At 39.2% G+C, this 19,443-nt stretch overlaps 1 protein-coding gene across 1 annotated transcript; it reads left to right on the forward strand.

The window, feature by feature from the left end:
* The first annotated feature begins 10,644 nt into the window (after window positions 1–10,644).
* tnfaip3 (tumor necrosis factor, alpha-induced protein 3) lies at window positions 10,645–18,738 on the forward strand. Its single transcript, XM_083539640.1, has 9 exons — window positions 10,645–10,970; window positions 11,800–12,146; window positions 14,811–15,001; window positions 15,289–15,430; window positions 15,539–15,709; window positions 15,792–15,972; window positions 16,204–17,045; window positions 17,306–17,499; window positions 17,633–18,738. The coding sequence occupies exons 2-9, from the start codon at window positions 11,840–11,842 to the stop codon at window positions 17,894–17,896; spliced, it is 2,292 nt and encodes a 763-aa protein (XP_083395766.1). The 5' UTR covers window positions 10,645–10,970; window positions 11,800–11,839; the 3' UTR covers window positions 17,897–18,738.
* Window positions 18,739–19,443: the final 705 nt, after the last annotated feature.

Below are 19,443 nucleotides of genomic sequence, written 5' to 3' on the forward strand. Positions count from 1 at the left end.
ATTCACTTTCTTTCTAATTTCACAATACACAGATATTGCATTTATTTTTAATCCAATCTACCTTAACAAATAAAATATATATAAATTAAAAAATAAAAATCATCTTTATTTGCAGATTTACTTTAAGGATTGTTGTGAGTATGTCTTCACTTTTCAGAGTTACACTAAAGACACATGTCCCTTCCTGAAACTGAGAATTAGAACTGAGTGGTGCTCGAGTTTTTCTCTTGAGTTCGCTCCATAAAGTGGTCTAAGGCCATTGACCCGATTCTGTTCTGATGCGAACAAAGCTGGACCGACGCCCCTACGGCGCCACACACACACACACACACACACACACACACACACACACACACACACACACACACACACACGCACACACACACACACACACCCCTTTACACACAGTTACCTAGGAACCTGTGGCTGTGAGTCTGAGTAACGCTGCTGTACAAAGAAAGTGACAGCAGAAGTGTGGAGAGAGTGATGGGATGTCCCACTGGCCTGGCTTCTGTCCTCTAAACACCACCCTCTTGTTCTTCTTTTGCTCACTAGCGCCTGCAGGAGGATGTGCTCAGTACTGCACCTGACTAGTCTCTAGTGTGACGAACATACATGCAAAATAAATAAGTAATAAATAAATTATAAAATTATAATAAATTATATATATATATATGCTTCTTCAGTCCTATTTTAAACACAACACATGCACACACATGCACACACACACACACACACACACACACATGTACACACACAAACTGGCCCCTCCTCTTCCTTCTCTACCACACCGAGCATAAGGAGCCCGCTGGGCAGAAGCGCCACTCTCTCTCCAGGGGAAGGCAGCCCTCTGCACAGGGGCCTCTTTGTCATGCGGCCCCTGGCTTGCTTCACTCTGCACGTCTCTGCACTCTCCACTCCGTGTCTGCACTTCCCTTTTGTCTCCCCTGAAAGCTCGAAGGTTTGCTGAAAAATATAAGCGCATGTTGCTTCAGAGTTCCCGAGGCACCATGTGATTTAAGTGCAAGTTCATCAGGGGACAACTTCTGAATTCTGACTTCTCCGGGGGGTTGCAGAACTGGGAATAAAAGCCCTTTCCCAAGAGGACTGAGACGTTTCCTCCCACTTTTATTCTGATTGAAGGTAATGGTGAAGAAATCAGAACATAAAATACTTTCTGATTAATGCATTGTTTATTTTTTTGGCCTGCTTTGATCTGACAACAATTATTTCATAAAGAAAAAATGCAGCCATATTTGTTGAACGCGGTTTCTGGTTTATGGCAAGCTAATAAACATTAGTACTGTACAACAGAATATGCAGAGAACCACTTCCTGAGGATGAACCCGAGTAATTCTCTTGAGTTCTCTGCAGTCAGCACAGCCGTAAAGCCAAACCCACCCTCATTCCAAGCACTGTAGCTTGTGTATTATTTTTAAAGATATTTATCATTTCCTTTAACAAGAGAAACTCCAAAGACCAAACAATGTAAAACTAGCAGCATTAAACAAACTTAACCGAAGTCCCAAAACGCACATTTACGCTGACCACCTAAAATAAATAATAATCAAAAAAACATATTTATACAACAGGTTTAAAACACTTGTATAAATAGACAATCAATCCTCTTTAATGTTTCATCACATTTTTGTCTTTTTGTTTATTTTAATAAAAAAGTAAAAAAATGTACTTTTTCAAATAGTAATTTTTTTTCCAAAACTTTTAAAGAAAGTAGTAAATTAAGCAATAAAGGATGTTGGGAATCAATGTGCAGAAACAGAAGCATTTTCCACAATCAAGACAATTAACCAACAAGCCTAGAAATACATCCCAGTATTTTCTAATTAATCTTTACTTATTAATCAATTAATAACTAGCAATCATAAAACAAATCATTTCCAGCAGGTCTCCTTCTCAGGATATTCAGTCCCAGAACCAGAAATTGGTTCTTGGTTCCTAAAAAAATTGGTTCCCGCCTCTCATTCCTGGACTCGTTTATTAATTAATATTAAAATATAATCGTTCATGCGATACTGTATCATACAAAGATAATAAATCAGCTCATAAAAGATTTATTAATTAACATTGAATTTAAACATTTCGGCATTAATTACAATTACATTTAATTACAAGGAATGTAACTTCATTTCACGTCTTGCCGCTGGGAATTATGTCTTTTTTCCACCAATAAAAATACCAACTTGTCTGATTGAGGCAATTAAATCAGTAGACATTATTATGATTTTTTTTTATTATGAATGTAAATTTGCATCATGCCAATGTCTATGCAATAATTATTAATTTATCTGCATTAACCACTTTATTCTGGTTGAGGACATTGCTGGAAATCACAGACTACTAAGAACACATACTTACTCCCTGTAGATTCTTCATCATTTCAAATAATATTGTCACTTTTCAAGCCATATATAAGAAAATTATAATTAATCAGACTTTAATGATAAACAATCTCAAGTATTCTCTACAAGGTTTAATATTCAGGACATTTTTCAAATGCAGCAAACAAAATAAATGTTATAAGTATGAAACAGAAAAACATGATGCAGTGATTGTTTTGAAGGATCAAATGCTGCTTTGGTAGAGTTTCATGTAAGGCTTAATTTAAATCCGCTTAACGAGTTTGACACATTAAATGCCAGTTAACGATATAGCATGGGGTAAAATTGAATTCCAGTCACTGGCTCAATGTTTATGGTGTAAATCATTCATTTATTCATTCATTTTCAGGTCAACATTTGATTCCAGGGGTTGACCCTGGATTTTTTTTTGTTCACCACACACACACACACACACACACACACACACACACACACACACACACACACACACATTTAACTTAAGAACTGGATAAAATAATTGACTAAACCATTAAATAATTGTATTAAATTTAATAATGTACAATTTATAATATTATTCATTTATAATAATAAAATTATGGCTTTGTGTAGCTTTTTATAGATGTTGCTGTAATAAATTAAGCTCAAACATCTAAAAAGATTTCTATTTAATGAATTTAACATAAGACTCCCATTTAGCTACTGAACTCTACTTTTACTATTAAATCATTGAGCTATTGAACTTAACTTTTTGCTGAACATCTTTATGTTACATAAGTAAATAAATGATTGATTTTGACCGTGAACTATTTAGTCATTGTACCTAAAATTTTAGATAATTGAGATCATTATTGATCTGATCATTTAAAATCTAAATTTTGTTATAAAATTCAAATTTTATGAATTTTTTTTATGTTTAAATGGAGTAACTTAAGTTTCATATACATGCTAAACCATTGACAGTCTACTAATTATATTCCGTATAAATATTTCAATATTTTTAAATCTTTGCTGCCACCTAGAGGCACTTCCTTGGTAGCATATTTTACTAAATCACAGGTTCTCAATATTAAACCTGATGTCTATGAACATTTCTAGTTGCTTGTTATTTATGATAAACTTATTACAACTGAAGTTTCAATTTCCTCATAATAAGAACCAAAATTCTTTTTTTTTTTTTTTTTTGGGGGGGGGGGTGGAAATTATAATAATAATAATAAGTGACACATATAACTGCATGACCCTGTGTTGTTATATGACAGTATTTCGGCTATAAATTTCATCAGAACCGCTCCTTCTGTTAGCTGTGTGTTTGGGTGTGTAGGGTTTCTCTGACGCTTTAATTTGCTTTACATGTGTAAAATGTAAAATGTGTAAAAGGTCAAACGTGCACAGTGGACCAGTAGTGGGCCATGTGAGCGTAACACTCGGGTAACACTAACACTCATTTGTAGAGATTTATTACAACAGAAAAAAAATCCACAATTCAAAGTACACAAACGAATAAACCAGTAACCAAAGAGAAGATAAAAGCACAGTCCAAAGGGCCAATCTAAAAGGTAAAAAAAAAAGAGTAAAGCAAGGCAAAGGTGTAGATAATCCACATAAAATGACGCAAGACTTCGTGTTGTATCGGAGTGTAAGCAGTCCTCAGTTTAAGGACGGTTGTATGAATCCTTAAGTGTTGATAATTTTGATACTGGTGAAGTATAGAATTGATATTCACATTAAAATATTGACCTGAGTATGAATATGGACTGTATAACGGATTATATTTTGTGAACGGTTTCTTCGATTGATACGTTTATTTTTTAAGTGAAGTACAGCCCATTATTAAATATTTAACATTAGCAATAACAGTTTTAAAAAATACCGGAATTAGTATATCGATATCGAACGATGAAAGTACTCTGTATGGGATCGACAAGAACTTAGTGATGCGGTGATATTCTCTGAGAATAGAGTTTGATTACGGAGAAGGGTGACCTCTGCTGGCAAAAAAGAGACACAACCTCAAATCCAGTATTTACATTTACAGCATTTGGCAGATGTTCTTCTTTTCCAGAGTGACTTACAATGATCTCATTCATACAACTGAGCAGTTAATACTTGTTTTGGAAAATATTCAGAAGGGTCAAGAATGGAACTTTTTAATTTCCTCTTGTCTTGTCTTCATGCACTTCAATCTGTAAAGACTGACCACCCTATAAGTGTTAGAACTTTAACTACATTTGATTATTTAAAGAAGGAAGACTTTAATATTATATTTGGCTGGGTTCCAAGTCACATTGGTTTGACTGGCAATAAGAGAGTAGATACTGCCAGGAAAGCACATGATCTGAAAATACCTGACTGTGAAATACCACCTTTTAAACTTTAGACCAATAATCAACTCTTACATGACAAACAAGTCAAGATTATTTCTATAGTTCTAATATATGTTCTTTTCACAACAGAAATTGTCTCAAAGCAGCTTTACAGAATTTTAAGGGTTAAGTTGAATAGTGTGTATTTATCCCCAATGAGCAGCCGTGGCGACTGGCAAGAAAAAACTCCTTTAGATGTTATGAGGAAGAAACCTTGAGAGGAACCAGACACATAAGGAGAACCTCATCCTCATTTGGGTGACATCAAGAGTGTGATTATAGTCTTTAAACACTACAGAACACTGGAGAGTGAGAACTAACATGAGCACTGGAATGTAAGAATATGAGTGATGATCTTTCTACAGTCTTTTACAGTCATTTGTGGTTATAAAACTAGGAGCTACTGAGCAACTCATAAAATAGCTCAACATTTGCGATCATCATAAATCCAACACCAGCTTCTCCAAGCCAGAGCCTTTAAACACTCCAGGAGGTCCAAACTCCACATGAAGTGGGATCCAATTGGCACTGGTACGTCTCTAGATGGTTCAGGATGTTTGCAGGCATCTACTTATTTAAATGTCCACAATCTTCATGAGGTGGGACGTGACTGGGGCTGGAGCAACCTCAGGATGCCTCAGGATGGGGAGAGAAAAAAAAAACAGTGGAGAGGAATTAGCGTAGCTGCTGTTCATGATATTAACAGCACAAGTTGATGTGCATGTGATCAGATGTTCTGGAGCACAAGGTTATGATGTGACGTGTGTTATGTCCAGAACTCGCTAAAAAGATTAGTCTTTAATCTGCACTTAAACTGGGAGAGTGTGTCTGAGCCCCGAACACTGTCAGGAAGACTATTCCACAGTTAAGGAGCTAAATGTGAGAATGTTCTACCACCTTTGGTGGACTTTGCTATTCTAGGAACTACTTAGAGTTTTGAGATCTCAGGGAGCGTGACGGATTGTAGCGTGTTAGAAGAATAGAAAGATACATGGGAGCCAAATCATTTAGTGTTTTGTAAGTAAGTAGCAGTAGTTTCTACTGATGGGTAAAGCTCATCCCTTATGCCTAACAACCTTATGTCTAACTAACAGTTGAGAATTTGAGGTTTAAGGGCCTTGTTCAAGGGCCCAGCAGTGGCAGCACTGGGATTTGAACTCATGAACTTCTAAACAGAAGTCCAATATCTTAACCATTCAGCTTCCACTTCTGCAGGTTGATGTTTTGAATGTGAGTAAGTGAATGTGACTCATGGTTTGGATTGTGTGAGCTCATTAAGGCAAGACATGATTTCATCAATATAAGAAAACAAAAGATCACCTGTTTGCTTTTATTTTAAACAAGAATACACATTAAAGTCTAACATTTCCTATAAGTGACTCTTGTGATGTTTTCAGATCCCTGCACTGGCAGGTAGGAAAAAATGCTGATTGTATTCAGAAAGGAAAGAAAAAAAGCCATAATCTAAATAAACTTAATGCTGGCCAGTCAAAACACACCTCCGATCTGATTTCTTGAATATCAGCTCAAATATTTTTGCCAATTTTTTAATAAATAATAAATGTGAAATTTATAGTACTAGAAATAACATTATTATTGATTATTATTATTTTTAATGCTATTAGTTAGAGCCAATATATTTTTATTTCTTGCACTCATTAAGTTTTGAGTGTGTGTGTGTGTGTGTGTGTGTGTGTGTGTGTGTGTGTGTGTGTGTGTGTGTGTGTGTGTGTGTGTGTGTGTGTGTGTGTGTTTGAGTCTGTGACATTCCAGGTTTCAGTCTTACTTCCTTATTTAAAGTTTTTGAACCATTAATAATTCTGCATCAAATAGTGAGAAGCGAAATAAAAAAATAACCCAGAAAACCAACCCTGGACACTTCACCTTACTGTTATTTAACTCTGATTTGGTTTCATTTGAAACCACTTTAATTAAGAGTGGGAACTACAGTACAAGCCATAAAACCAATATGAGCAAAACTCAAATGAAATAATTTTCATTTCACAAGCAGTGAAAAACGTATTCAGGAGATTCGTGAACCCTTTTAATAGCAGTTTTGATATGGAAGCATCTGAATGATCATGACGGCAACAGATCCAAATATATTCATAGTTTAAAAGCCCATGTGCTGACATTAATAAGGACACCCAAACATGTTTTTAAGTTATAGAGATGTTTGGATAAAACCATGCTTTTATCCCAGTATAGTGAATACCAGAGAAATCGTATAAACACCTTTTGACTAATGTGACTAATTATTCATGAATATACCTGAATGTATGTATGTATGTATGTGTTCTTGCTCGGGATATTCAGTACCAGAACCAGAAATTGTAGCTAAGGTTCCTGCCTCGTGTTCCTGGGCTCCTTTATCTACTATTCATTTTAAATTGTAAAATAGAAATGTTTATTTGATAGTAATTATCTGTATTTATTAATCATAAGGCTCTCTCAAGGTTTCCTCCTCTTGTCATCTCAGAGTTTTTCCTTGCCGTAGTCACACCAGGGTTCGCTCTTTAGGAATTATTACAATTATAAGGAACAAACTTACAGGCACAAAACATATACACTCTTTTATACAACTTTATAACTGCTTCATCTGTGCCCATTTGATCATAAGCCTTTTTCACAGTCTGTATAGTTTTTCAGCACCTCATATTCAAATTCATAGATTTCTTGGTCTCCTTCTACTGCCATACAGTCTACACTTTAGTGTATCCCATCCAGAATGTATTCCCACTTAAATCCAATGTTCTTAAGATTGACTCCAGATTTATCATAAAACATTCTAGTCTAGAGTCTAGATACCAAGTCCAATGTTCACAACTAGAACCAGTTTCAATTTCTCAGTCTCTTTTTAGAAGAATGGCAAAAAGTACCTGTATTTTTAAAACCCCTTGGGATTGCCCAGGGACATTAGCAAGCAAACATTTATTCTAGTACAGGACAGTGCTTTTGTGTATAATATATATACATTTATATATGAGAGTAACTTTGTATAACTATAACATTATTTTCGTTGCCAAAAAAATGCTAGCTTGCAAACGTTTTTTTTCTTCTTTTTCCTTTCTTTCGCTTATGGAGTACAATGCAATGTCATTTGTCATCTTTTTATAAGGAAAATCCAGAAAATCCCCCACATCTGTAAATATCCCTCCCAGTTCTATGAGATATCAGTTTCAAGAAATGTGTAGAGACTTCAGTAGGGACACCGTGAGTTTTCTCAGGTGTGAATGGACCAGCAGCTTTATATGATCATATACACACATTCCTGTAACTGATTACGAGTCAGGTTTCCTGTATTCTTCCAGGTCTCTTTTTCCACACTGCCCCAATGTCATGTTTCCTAGCAGTACTTCTTGTTTTCGTATAGTTCTTGTCCCTTCTGTAGCTTTTGGTAGTAATCAATAGAAATAACTTAATAAAGAATGAGAACTTCTCAACATGGTGACTTTTTTTTTTTTCCTGCTGAATTCGCATACAATGTAGTGGATCAGACGTACACTAAATCGTGGTGTTTTTTACTTTACACTTCTGTAGCTTGATTGTAAAAAGAAAATCAATTTAGCCATTTTAGCATTACCTCTTTTTTTTTTTAAACAAAACAAATGAGACCAAACGCCAGTTTCCCAGAATGACATTGAATATACTATGAAGAAATTATTTTCACTTTTTACAGACAAACCTTTCTAAAATGCAAAGTACAGAACTTAGGAAAGTATGTTGACTGCGACAAAATTTAAAGTAGAAGCATGAAGTCAAAAAGTAGTTGTGTATTGAATAAAAAAAAGTAATTATTATTATATTTTTAAGTAAATCAGCAGACTACATGGCCCAAAATGGATGAGGAAAAATAAAAAAATAACAGTGGTGGTAATTATAATTATTGTTGTTTTTAAACGTTATTATAATAAATCATTAACCATCAAAAAAACAATCCTTTTTAATGTTATTATGCAGGACCATAAAGAGCATCAATCCCTGCAATGACGGTTCAATAAGAGTTTTGCGCTACATATCCACTAGATGGCGCTTGGGTCTATTTTGATTGCCAAGACAGTACTAAATGGTTTGATTTTCAAGTTTCTTGAACACTATTTCCAAACTCCTAGAGATTCCACATCTTTGGACAACCCTGTGTAACATCCCTTGTAGTCATACCATGACTTATACTATAGTTTTTTTATGAGCTTGATTTTCTTTTTGGAACATAGATTAAAAAATAATAGTAATACATTTAAAAGTTAGTAGCAAGTAAAAATATTTAGCAATTTACATTTCCAGAAACAGACCCAGTTATCATTTCAATCTAACCATCAGGAGAAAATATTCAAGAAGGCTAGGCTGTGGAAAAAACTTTTTTGCACCTCATTATGTTTTTTTTTTTTTCTTTTCATGTCTGTCTGAGAATAGCTCTGGGGAAGTTCCCATTGACGTGAAGTTTTAGGTGATTGATGTGAATCATAGGTAAGTTTAGATCCATTTTCAGAGCTGTGCAGTATATGACAGTACAAAGTCTACAAAGTTTAGGCGATGAATACAGGACAGTGACTTCTCCATAGATGCCTGTGTGCTGAATGTGGAGACTGAAACTGGATGGTATGTACATGTTGATTTCCTTATACACACACACACACACACACACACACACACACACACACACACACACACACACACACACCAGAAAAGTACACATGAAAACGCAAGGGTGGAGGACTGTGTGAAGTTTTGGACATGTTTGATGATAAAACTCTAACCTAGCACAAAAAAATAGTTATAGCTATAATTTAAAAGCTGTAGGTGAGTTCATAGGAATATTTTCTTGAATGCTTATAATAAAAAATTTAATCTGTAAGACAATTAAATAGTCCTACAATCATTTCTCCGGAGAAGTGTAAAGACTTCCTAATGAATACAAAGAGATTTGTATTATGTTAAATGAAGCTGATTTAGTCAATACAACAGTAAGTAATACTGTAGTTCAGCTGGGGCTTTACATACAATCATACAATCGTTTAAAACAAGTCTATATTATACTATATTAAGATATTTTTAAATGTCATAGTTTATAGGATCTGTAAAGCCAAATGAATAATATCTCACACAATAATTCGGCCTGCTTGAATCTGCTATGTGTAATCTGTGACAAAAAATCAGGAATGAAAGTTTATATTTCATGTAAATAGACAAAATGATCATGAATGGGGTTTTGAGAATCAATTAATCAATCATGAACAATTATTAGAGAAAATATACACAAAGATCGTTTCTGTTGTCAATCAATGGACCACAGGATAGGCCTGTGTGTGTGTGTGTGTGTGTGTGTGTGTGTGTGTGTGTGTGTGTGTGTGTGTGTGTGTGTGTGTGTGTGTGTGTGTGTGTGTTTGACATGTCAAGCATTCTGGATACAGGTTTTGGCTTCCATTCTCCTTAGTCAGTGATTGCTCTTCGTGTGTGCGTGTGTGTGTGTGTGTGTGTGTGTGTGTGTGTGTGTGTGTGTGTGTGTGTGTGTGTGTGTGTGTGTGTGTGTGTGTGGACCACAGGATCTAAGCTGACTTATTTAATTGGAGGACATGTAAGAGAAGATAGCATAGGCCTCTGTGTGTGTGTGTGTGTGTGTGTGTGTGTGTGTGTGTGTGTGTGTGTGTGTGTGTGTGTGTGTGTGTGTGTGTGTTTGACATGTCAAGCATTCTGGATTCAGGTTTGGCTTTCATTCTCCTTAGCCAGATTGCTCCTGATTGCTCTACGTGTGTGTGTGTGTGAGAGAGAGATCACACGTGTCTTTAAAATGTTACGTCCGAAAAGCGAAACTTCAATCACAATGGCACTAGGACACGCCCACTGTCATGGCAGCGTCATTGCGTCTGTAAGTTCGTCATTACGCCAAAGGAGAGGGGGGGGTGAGGGGATATGGGGGAGAAGGAGGGGTTAAAAGCGGATCGTGATTGGCTGCGCAAGTGGAAAGTACCTCCTCGGAAATCCCCTTTTCGATATTTCCGTGTCAAATTCGATGTTTTACGACTTCGATTGATTAAGCCGAAGGTTTTTTTTCTAAACGTCTGGAATGAGCGCTTTGGTGAGACAGAAACAGTAACAGTTGTGAAGGCGCCATGGACTATTAGAATACACAGTGGATACATTGAATCCAGCAGCAGCACGGGCAGGAGAAGGAGGAGGAGGAAGAAGAGGAGGACCACCGGAGCATCGTATGGGCTTTGTTGGCGGATACCGACATATTGACCACCAGGTAACAGTTCCCTCGGCTCACCTTACAGTTTCTTTATTCGCCATGACACGATGGAGGATTCGGAGGATTTGGGATTTAGAGGGTTGATTGGAGAGAAAGGCGTCTTCTACGACGGATCGGTGGTCTGTCTCGGGATCTCGGGTGTCTGAACGGATGATTCGGCTTTGACAGCCATTGTTTGGGGGGAAAACATGTCCCTAAGTATGAATTAGTGAAAGCATTTAATGAGGCCTCCATTATTTCGCGTTTGGTCTGATTTTGTTGTCTGTGCGTTTGTGTCTGTGTCTGTGTGTGTGTGTGTGTGTGTGTGTGTGTGTGTGTGTGTGTGTGTGTGTGTGTGTGTGTGTGTGTGTGTGTGTGTGACAGCGTTACATTGTCTCGGATGGCTCCATCGGATTAATTACGTAATTGAAGCGTCAGGAAGCGTGCGAAAAAGCCGTAATTGGTCTCCTTCTCTCTTCCTTTCTATTGTTGGTGTTCTTTTAGATTGAACGGTTTTCTAGTGAATTTTGTAAGAGAACCTTTTGCAGCAAGTTGTCACCAGACTACCGCCGACACGTCGGGCCTAAACCGTGCGTCTGTGATTTCTTTCCATCAATCATCTCAATTCCTTCTGTCCACACCTGCCAGGTGTCACCACTCATCTCTCAGGTGGGATGGTCGTACCCTTCACATCTAATTGGCATGACGCTGCGTTTTGGTCTGTAGATTCACAGGATCTATGGATAGACCTTCACCTCATTAGTTGGAGATGATCACACAAACACATCTGCTCATCTGTTAAAACAAAACCAATCTATTTATTTTCCCCTCCATCTTCTTCCAACAGAGCTAAACAGGTTTCCTGCTCCTGTCCTCAAGAAAACACAATGTCACAAGGCCAAAACTTCCTGCCCAAGTTCCTGTTTGTGAGCAACCTCCTGAAGGCCATGAAAATCCGCGAGCGTGTGCCCCACGACGTCGCGAAGCCGTCGGCCAGCGGCGGACTGATTCACCATCTGCGTAGCATGCACCGATACACGCTGGAGATGATCCGGATGAGCCAGTTCCCACAGCCCTTCCGGGAGATCATCCAGTCGGCCATCTTGGACCGGGCTATGCAGACCTCGCTGGAGCAGGAGAAGAGGCTCAACTGGTGCCGGGAGGTCAAGAAGCTGGTGCCGCTCCGGACAAATGGTATGAACCCACATCTCTTTAGTTCAACTCAAAGCTTGGAGTTGGGCTTTGTTTGTTTGCTCTAATGGATGGTTTGTTGGTTTACTAATGAACTGAGTCTTTTTTGTTGTGCGTTAATTAAATAATTTATTTTACAAAAGAAGTCTTTGAAAAGGCCGAATGACCCCTGGACTTGTTTCTGAGAAGAATTGATTTCTAGATCATGTAGATGTTTTCTGAAACTAGCAAGATTTGGCCTTCATGTTTATTTTTCATGCACTTATCGCTCGTCTGAGTTATAATTTCAAGCTGAGATGATCGTTTAGTTCTGGACTGCTTTGGTGAAGCTTTCAATTGGAAACACCCTGAACATCTGGCAAGAAATTAGGTCAAGATCAAAGAGTTAATGGTCATGGAAAGCTGGCCTTCTTCTGCTGCTTGAACGTATCAGAAGTGACGGGAAAATCCTAAACTCTTTTAGTCATGCCCCCCTTCGCCATTTCTCCACGTTCTTTCGAGAGATTTGATCTAGGGGTCTTTGTATGCTGAATGGCGTTTTTATAGTAACACCACAATAAACATACAGGTGTCAGAACAAAGGTGTGACGAACATCTGGATCTTTGATTAAGAAGCAGATGTTTGATTATTTCGTGCAAAATTTACTTTTGAGCTCTTTTCTGCTCCCTGTATACCTGCTTAGTTTGTTAGTTGAGATTTGTGGTGTGGTTTAGGGTGTGTTCCAATTTGTTCTTCATGCAATAGTAAAGTTACTTCCAGAGTGATCTGAACTCATCACAGCCTTTCGCTTTTTATTTATCCTGAATTGAAAGGTGGTAGATTTTTTTTGTAGGTTCTGCTCTGCACCTGGATGTTTATTAGTAGAATGAATCCCATCAGGTGACACTGGGACAAAGGTGACGGACAGCAGGACGGTCCGTGCTGGCGGTCACAATGCATGCGTCCATGTTCAGAGGCTGAAATAGGGATCCATGCTGATAAGGATGTGGTTTGGGTATTTCCAAAATGTCCACTCCATGCGTTTCATATCAGTTTTCCCTTCTCATTAAGCCTTATTCATTCAATTTAGATGATTCATAAACATGTACACACAGTTTTTCTTTTCTTTAGGGAAGGGAATTTGTATGTATTGTTGATTGTATTTTTAACAAGTTTGTGTCATGAGAACAAGTGGAAAGTTCTTGCTCTTGGCCTATAAAAAAAAAAAAACAGTATTCTGAAATACTCTAAAATTAGAAAAGTAAAGCAGAGGCAGTTTTCCTGGCATGCTTATTCGGGTAGAAAAACCTTCTTCGAAGACACGCTTTAATGAGGTTCATTATACATTTCCTCATAATAAACTTTTAACCCTTTCACATCTGACTGGTTAAAAAAAGTTTTCCTCGCATGAGTTGGACATATGCACAGACATCATCGTGGGTTTGAAAAGAACCGAAGGAGGCTTCAATTGTGATGTTGGAAGTTCAGTGTATGAACAGACATTCCAGTCAAATTAAGTCCCGCCCCTTTGGAAAGTCCAACTGCTTTGCTGTCTCAAGAGCTGAACAGGGGAAGAAAGGGCTTCAGCTCCGGCCTCGCGGCACTTAATCAGAGCAAATCGCTTCCAGGGGAATTTCCTCGCTGTTGTGTTATTGCCTTGTTTTAGAACAGCTTGTTACTAGGACCCACACCAGTTGCACAACCTTAAAAAAACCCATAGTCCTTCACTGGAATCCACATCTTCTGCTAATAGGAGCATAATGTAATGAATTTACAGAAAGTTTGAAATAATTTTTTCATTGTTTTTGTTTTTGTAATGGTTCTGCCTTTAAACAGACCATTTGAGACCAGTTCTTTATTCTCAAAGTCAAGTGTCCATAATTGGATCAGCAGTACAGTTAATGGAATTCACAATATTAAGAACATTAAAATATTGATAAGTTTTAGATTTTCTTTCAATAAAACATCCTTAAACGTTCCCCAACAGACATTTTGATTACAATTTACATTTTCATTATGCGATCTTTTAGTCTAATTTTGTGTCGCAGTTTTTGGTGGGCAGCATAATCTAAAATACACTATTGAAAAACATCTGTAAGGCTTATTTCCTCTTTTAAAAGATATATAGCTGCCTGTAATAGATACGTCTGAACTGTTTTAGTAACATGTTGGAAATTCCCCAATTTCTTTCTTTCTTTTTTTTTGTGTCACACTGCCTGATTAAACATCAATCTCTTATTGTACCAAAATACTTTTCTAGCAGCAGAGTACAAAGCTTGTAGATCAAGGCTGTATCTTCTAAACCTTTATATATTTAGTTATAAGAACATAGAAGGCGTTATCCTGAGCTCGTATTTCAAAATTTGATTCTCTTTTGGATTTTAGCTTTTGGGGTTTTTTTGGTTTTTTTTTTTGTTATAGGAAAAAAATACCCTTTCGAGCTTGTGGAGGCGGCCTAGAAAAGAGAGCATTCAAACCGGAACTGCGAGCCAATCTGCAGTGCATACACTCAACTCTGCCCTTTTTTTGCATCCTTTAATTCTTGTCAGATCGAACTTGAAGAGTTTGTGTTCTGTTTTGTGCCGTTCTGATGGAACGATTTTTTTTTTATTAAATCATCATCTCATGCTTATATGTCAGATGAAGCATTCCTAGAGTAATCATAATCTTTGATACGTTTTGTCTAGGTGATGGGAATTGTCTGCTCCATGCGGCTTCACAGTACATGCTGGGTGTGCAGGACACGGACCTGGTCCTGCGTAAGGCCCTTTATGCCGTCCTCAAGGAAACAGACACCAGTAATTTCAGAGCACGCTTTCAAACAGAGCTGCTACACTCCCAGGAGTTCACCCAGACCGGCCTGCGCTACAGCACCAAGGTGACTCCATACGTACACACTAAACGCTTGCCAAATGACAAACCTCTGAAATATAACCGTGGACAGAATTGGGGCCTGTGGTTTGTCCTCCAGACCCAGTTATATTAAATATGTTCTGCCGACACCCTAATAAAATGTCATTTGAGCTATAGCTGTCCTGAAGCCTGCTCTTGAATGCGATTGTTATGCAAGGTACATTTAAGACAGGGCGTGCCTTCGGTTTTAGATTCCTCCAGCGCTTGAATTGTGAGTCATGAAAAATGTCCTGATCCCTTTAATTTTTTTAGAACTGGGAGGAGGAATGGGAGAAGATAGTTGATATGGCGTCTCCTGTAGTCAGCAGCAATGGCCTACAGTTCGACTCGCTGGAAGACATCCATATCTTTGTCCTGTCGAATATCCTGCGCAGACCGATCATCGTAATCGCAGGTGGGGTTTTCGTTTATATTTCCATTCTTTAATTTGCCCTTTACACCTGCTCAGTTTTGCAGTTTGTACACAGTAAGTAAAACCTCTTTTTTTTTTCTGTATTCACAGATCAAGTGCTGAGGAGTATGAAGTCTGGCTCCTCTTTTTCACCCCTCAATGTAGGAGGGATTTATCTGCCGCTTCACTGGCCTGCAGGAGAATGCTACAAGTATCCCATAGTGCTTGGTTACGACTCGCAGCACTTTGCCCCTCTAATCACAATCAAAGACAGCGGCCCAGGTACTGCCCGGATTGTATAAAAGTTTTTCTTTGCACGTGTTAATTTTTTATTATTTTTTATAATTACATTGTTATCTTTTAGAGTTCCGAGCCCTCCCATTGATCAATCCAGGAAGGGGAGGCTTTGAAGAGCTGCGCATCCACTTCTTGACTGAGAAGGAGCAGCAACAGAAGGAGCGACTGCTAAATGAATATCTGATGCTCATGGAGATCCCAGTCATCGGTCTGGCTTATGACCCTACACAGATCATCAGGGCAGCTCGGTATGAAGCACACAAGCAGCACTCCATGAGACTTCAAAATGTAGAGTTAAGATGTAACCTGCTGTTGGAGCTGTAGCTTGTAACATTTGAGATTCTGTGCTATTGATTTGAAGGTTAAGGGTTTGAATTCTTCTGCTGAAATGCATATGTATATCCATATACATGGTTTTGTATCTGGTTAGTGTCCTGTATATCACAATTAATACAATTTGTATCTCATTTCCCAATCAGCCTTGACGAGGGCAATCTACCCGAGGACATGAACCTGATGGAAGACTACCTGCAGCTGGTAAATCATGAGTACAAGCGGTGGCAGGAGGACAAAGACGCATTGTGGGCACCCACATCGCAGCAGGCGCCTCCACCCTTCTCCGTCTCCCAGTTGTCGCTGATAGAGATTCGCTGTGCTACACCTCGCTGCACCTTCTACGTCTCGGTGGACACGCAACCGCACTGCCACCAGTGCTTTGAAAAGCGACGCGCCAGCGGTAAACACGAAGCCATTGCCAGTCGTCCCAACCGAACCAACCACACCAACGCTCCATCCGAGCCAACGATCCCGAGCCCTCGGTCAGCACCACCTACTGCACCAAGCCTGAGCCTGTACAGTGAAACCCACGCCATGAAGTGCAAGACGCCTGGCTGTCTCTTTACTCTCAGTGTAGAGCACGATGGCTTGTGCGAACGCTGCTTCAATGCCCGCCAGGCGGGTAACGGGCAACCCCAGGGCCCTGCCCATGCCTGGGGACACACTCAATGGGGACAGAGTCCCCGAGATTGTGAAAAGGACAGAGAAAGAGATTCGCACTGCATCGCATGTCGGCAGGAGGTCAAACGGACGTTCAACGGCCTTTGTCCAACCTGCATGCGAAGGAATGCCCCACAGCAGGAGCCGAGAATGGACATGCCAGCATGGGTGCCTTCCAGAGAGCCGGAGCACCCCGGGACCACTGGTCACCCGTGGCAGACACAGACCGCACGGCCGTGCAAACGCCCGGGTTGCCAATTCTTTGGCACGTCCGAGAAGTTAGGATTCTGTACCATTTGTTATGTGGACTATCAGACCAATCACCGTAAGTAGAAACGACAGTCACCACACATGTGTATAACCAAAAGCTAGTCGAGTTTTTACTCCCTGCTGTCTCTAAAAGACAACAATCTTAGATCTGATAGTGTAAATATTTCACAGGTGCCCAAGAAGTAGTTTTAGTTTCACTGCGAAAGTGATTTTTTTTTTATAGACATTGGGCATGATCTCACAGTAGCAGCATGTTTGTTGTGAACACACGATCACAGGAGAGTAATTTATGGTCTGGTGGTTTTCTCGATGCAGAGGCAGCTCCAGCAGTGGTGCAGCCCAGACACACATCTGAGGCGGGTTTTCAGAACGTGCAGTGTCGTGGGCAGGATTGCGGCGCCATGGGCAAAGCAATGCTCGAGGGCTACTGCAACAAATGCTACGTGAAGGAGCAGAGTACCAGACTGAGTGAAGCTGCTACCAGAGGTTCCGTTTCTCCTCCAAACTTGGTGAGGTTCTGCCCTGCTGTATTTAAACTAATAGTAATTTTTTTACTATTTTAATAGTAATAGTTTTTACTCCAGGCAGCGTTCAGTCTAAGACATTTTGTTTGATTACGTTTGCTTACTTACTTTTTCTCAGCGAGCGTCCAAGTCACGTCCAACGGCGACGCTTAGCCAAGCCCAGTGCCGGCGCAGTGGCTGTAAGAATGTATCGCCTGGATGCACGGACTTGTGCCCGGACTGCCTGAACCGTGGTGGGCCTCGCGAGGGCCGTCGTGCCCATGCACCCAAAGAGAAGAGCAAGCAGCGCTGCAGGACGCAAGGCTGCGACCATTATGCCAACCAGGAGAAACAAGGCTACTGCAACGAGTGTGACCACTTCAAGCAGGTATACCGGGGCTGACTCTGACCACTGTCCTTTTCCAAAGAAGGAACTAGAACCTTTGCACACAGATGAGTGTGAATCCTCCCCTACACGGAATCCCGCAGCTCATTGAGCCACCTGTTTTTGGGTGCCAGCAGTGGCGTAACACTGGCGATTTACCTCTCAAGCAGCGTTTTGATCATTTTCCTTTGTGAATAAGACCGAGATGGGGCTGTCGATCTGAAGAAACTGATGATACACTGGCATCCAGTTGCATAAATCTGTGCTATCTGTGATTTATATCAAACAGGGTAACGAGGTTTTAAACAGTTTGTACATTGCTGGGAAAATTTGTGGGGTTTGGGCTGGGAGGGGATGAGCACCTTCAAGAGATTCCTTTCCAATTGTGAGATAAATATGGTAAAATCTGACCAAAGTAACGAAATAATTATGACCAAGTTTATGTATATGACCACTGCAGAGTGCAGTAAGCAAGTGGGGCCTGTAGGAAATACAGGAGACGCAGCTACAGGGTTTCAGAGGCCTCCAAAAAATAGTTTAATTCTTATAAAATAGGTTAAGTGCCAATGAGTGTTTCGCTCCCGTTTTATTTTCCGCTGCACCATTTTGATGTCTGCTGCCAAAACGGACCTGTTGCCTTTGAGATTTTTTTGTATTTATTTATTAAAAAAAAAATGTTTTGGGGGTTTATTCATCCTTTGCTCTCTTTTCATGGCCTGCTCGAGCTTGAAATGACTACTCGCCCGATTTCGCCTTGCTGGACTTCGTTTGTTCTGTTTATGTTTACTAGCTATGGCACTAGGTGATGTTGGATGCTATCTAACGTTTTCCCGTAGCAAAAAAAAAAAAGAGAAAAAGAATTTCCGAAGTGCAATAAAAACAGGTTCTCCATCACACCGTAACAATCGACGCATAAACACTCACTTGTAAAGAGAATCACCACATCAAAGAAATAGCAACAAGTGTCAACAAGGAAGACTCGTGCATGCAGTGACAGGATAGACTCCTTTTATTGAAAAAAAAAAGAGAAAAACGAAGCCAGATCAATCCAAAAGTAAACACGTTTATGTGTTTTGTGTACATCCTCTTTTCGAGTTGAGTACCCAGTTTTTATTTTTTTTCTTTCAAATATATATAAAGTGTTTCTCTTTTGTTTTAGAAGGAAGCTTCCTTCCCTTTACTTTACTTCTGCTACATTCACATGATGCCTCTATTGCATACATATGGTATGCAAAAAAAAGAAAAAGAAAAAAGTCCATTTGAATATCGCTCCCAATGCTTGCATAGAGATGAACATGGAAAAAAAAAAAAAAGTTGCTGGTCAGTTTGGCAGCGGCGAAAAATGCAGACGTGTTGGAGAACAATTCACAGTCCGATCATTAGTAGAAATTAAGAATGCTGGCTCTTCGACTACTAAATCTGAATTCAGTTCAGATCACCAATTTGCACAGAACGTAATAAGCTGCTCTGGAATTAGTTGAGGTATTTCTGACGACTTCTGACATAGTTACATTCCAACTGTACACCTAGTTTAAATGATTTTGTTTTGTTTTTTTCTTTGTGGG

This window comes from Silurus aristotelis, assembly GCF_946808225.1.
Source record: "Silurus aristotelis genome assembly, chromosome: 4".
Taxonomy (NCBI): Eukaryota; Metazoa; Chordata; class Actinopteri; order Siluriformes; family Siluridae; genus Silurus; species Silurus aristotelis.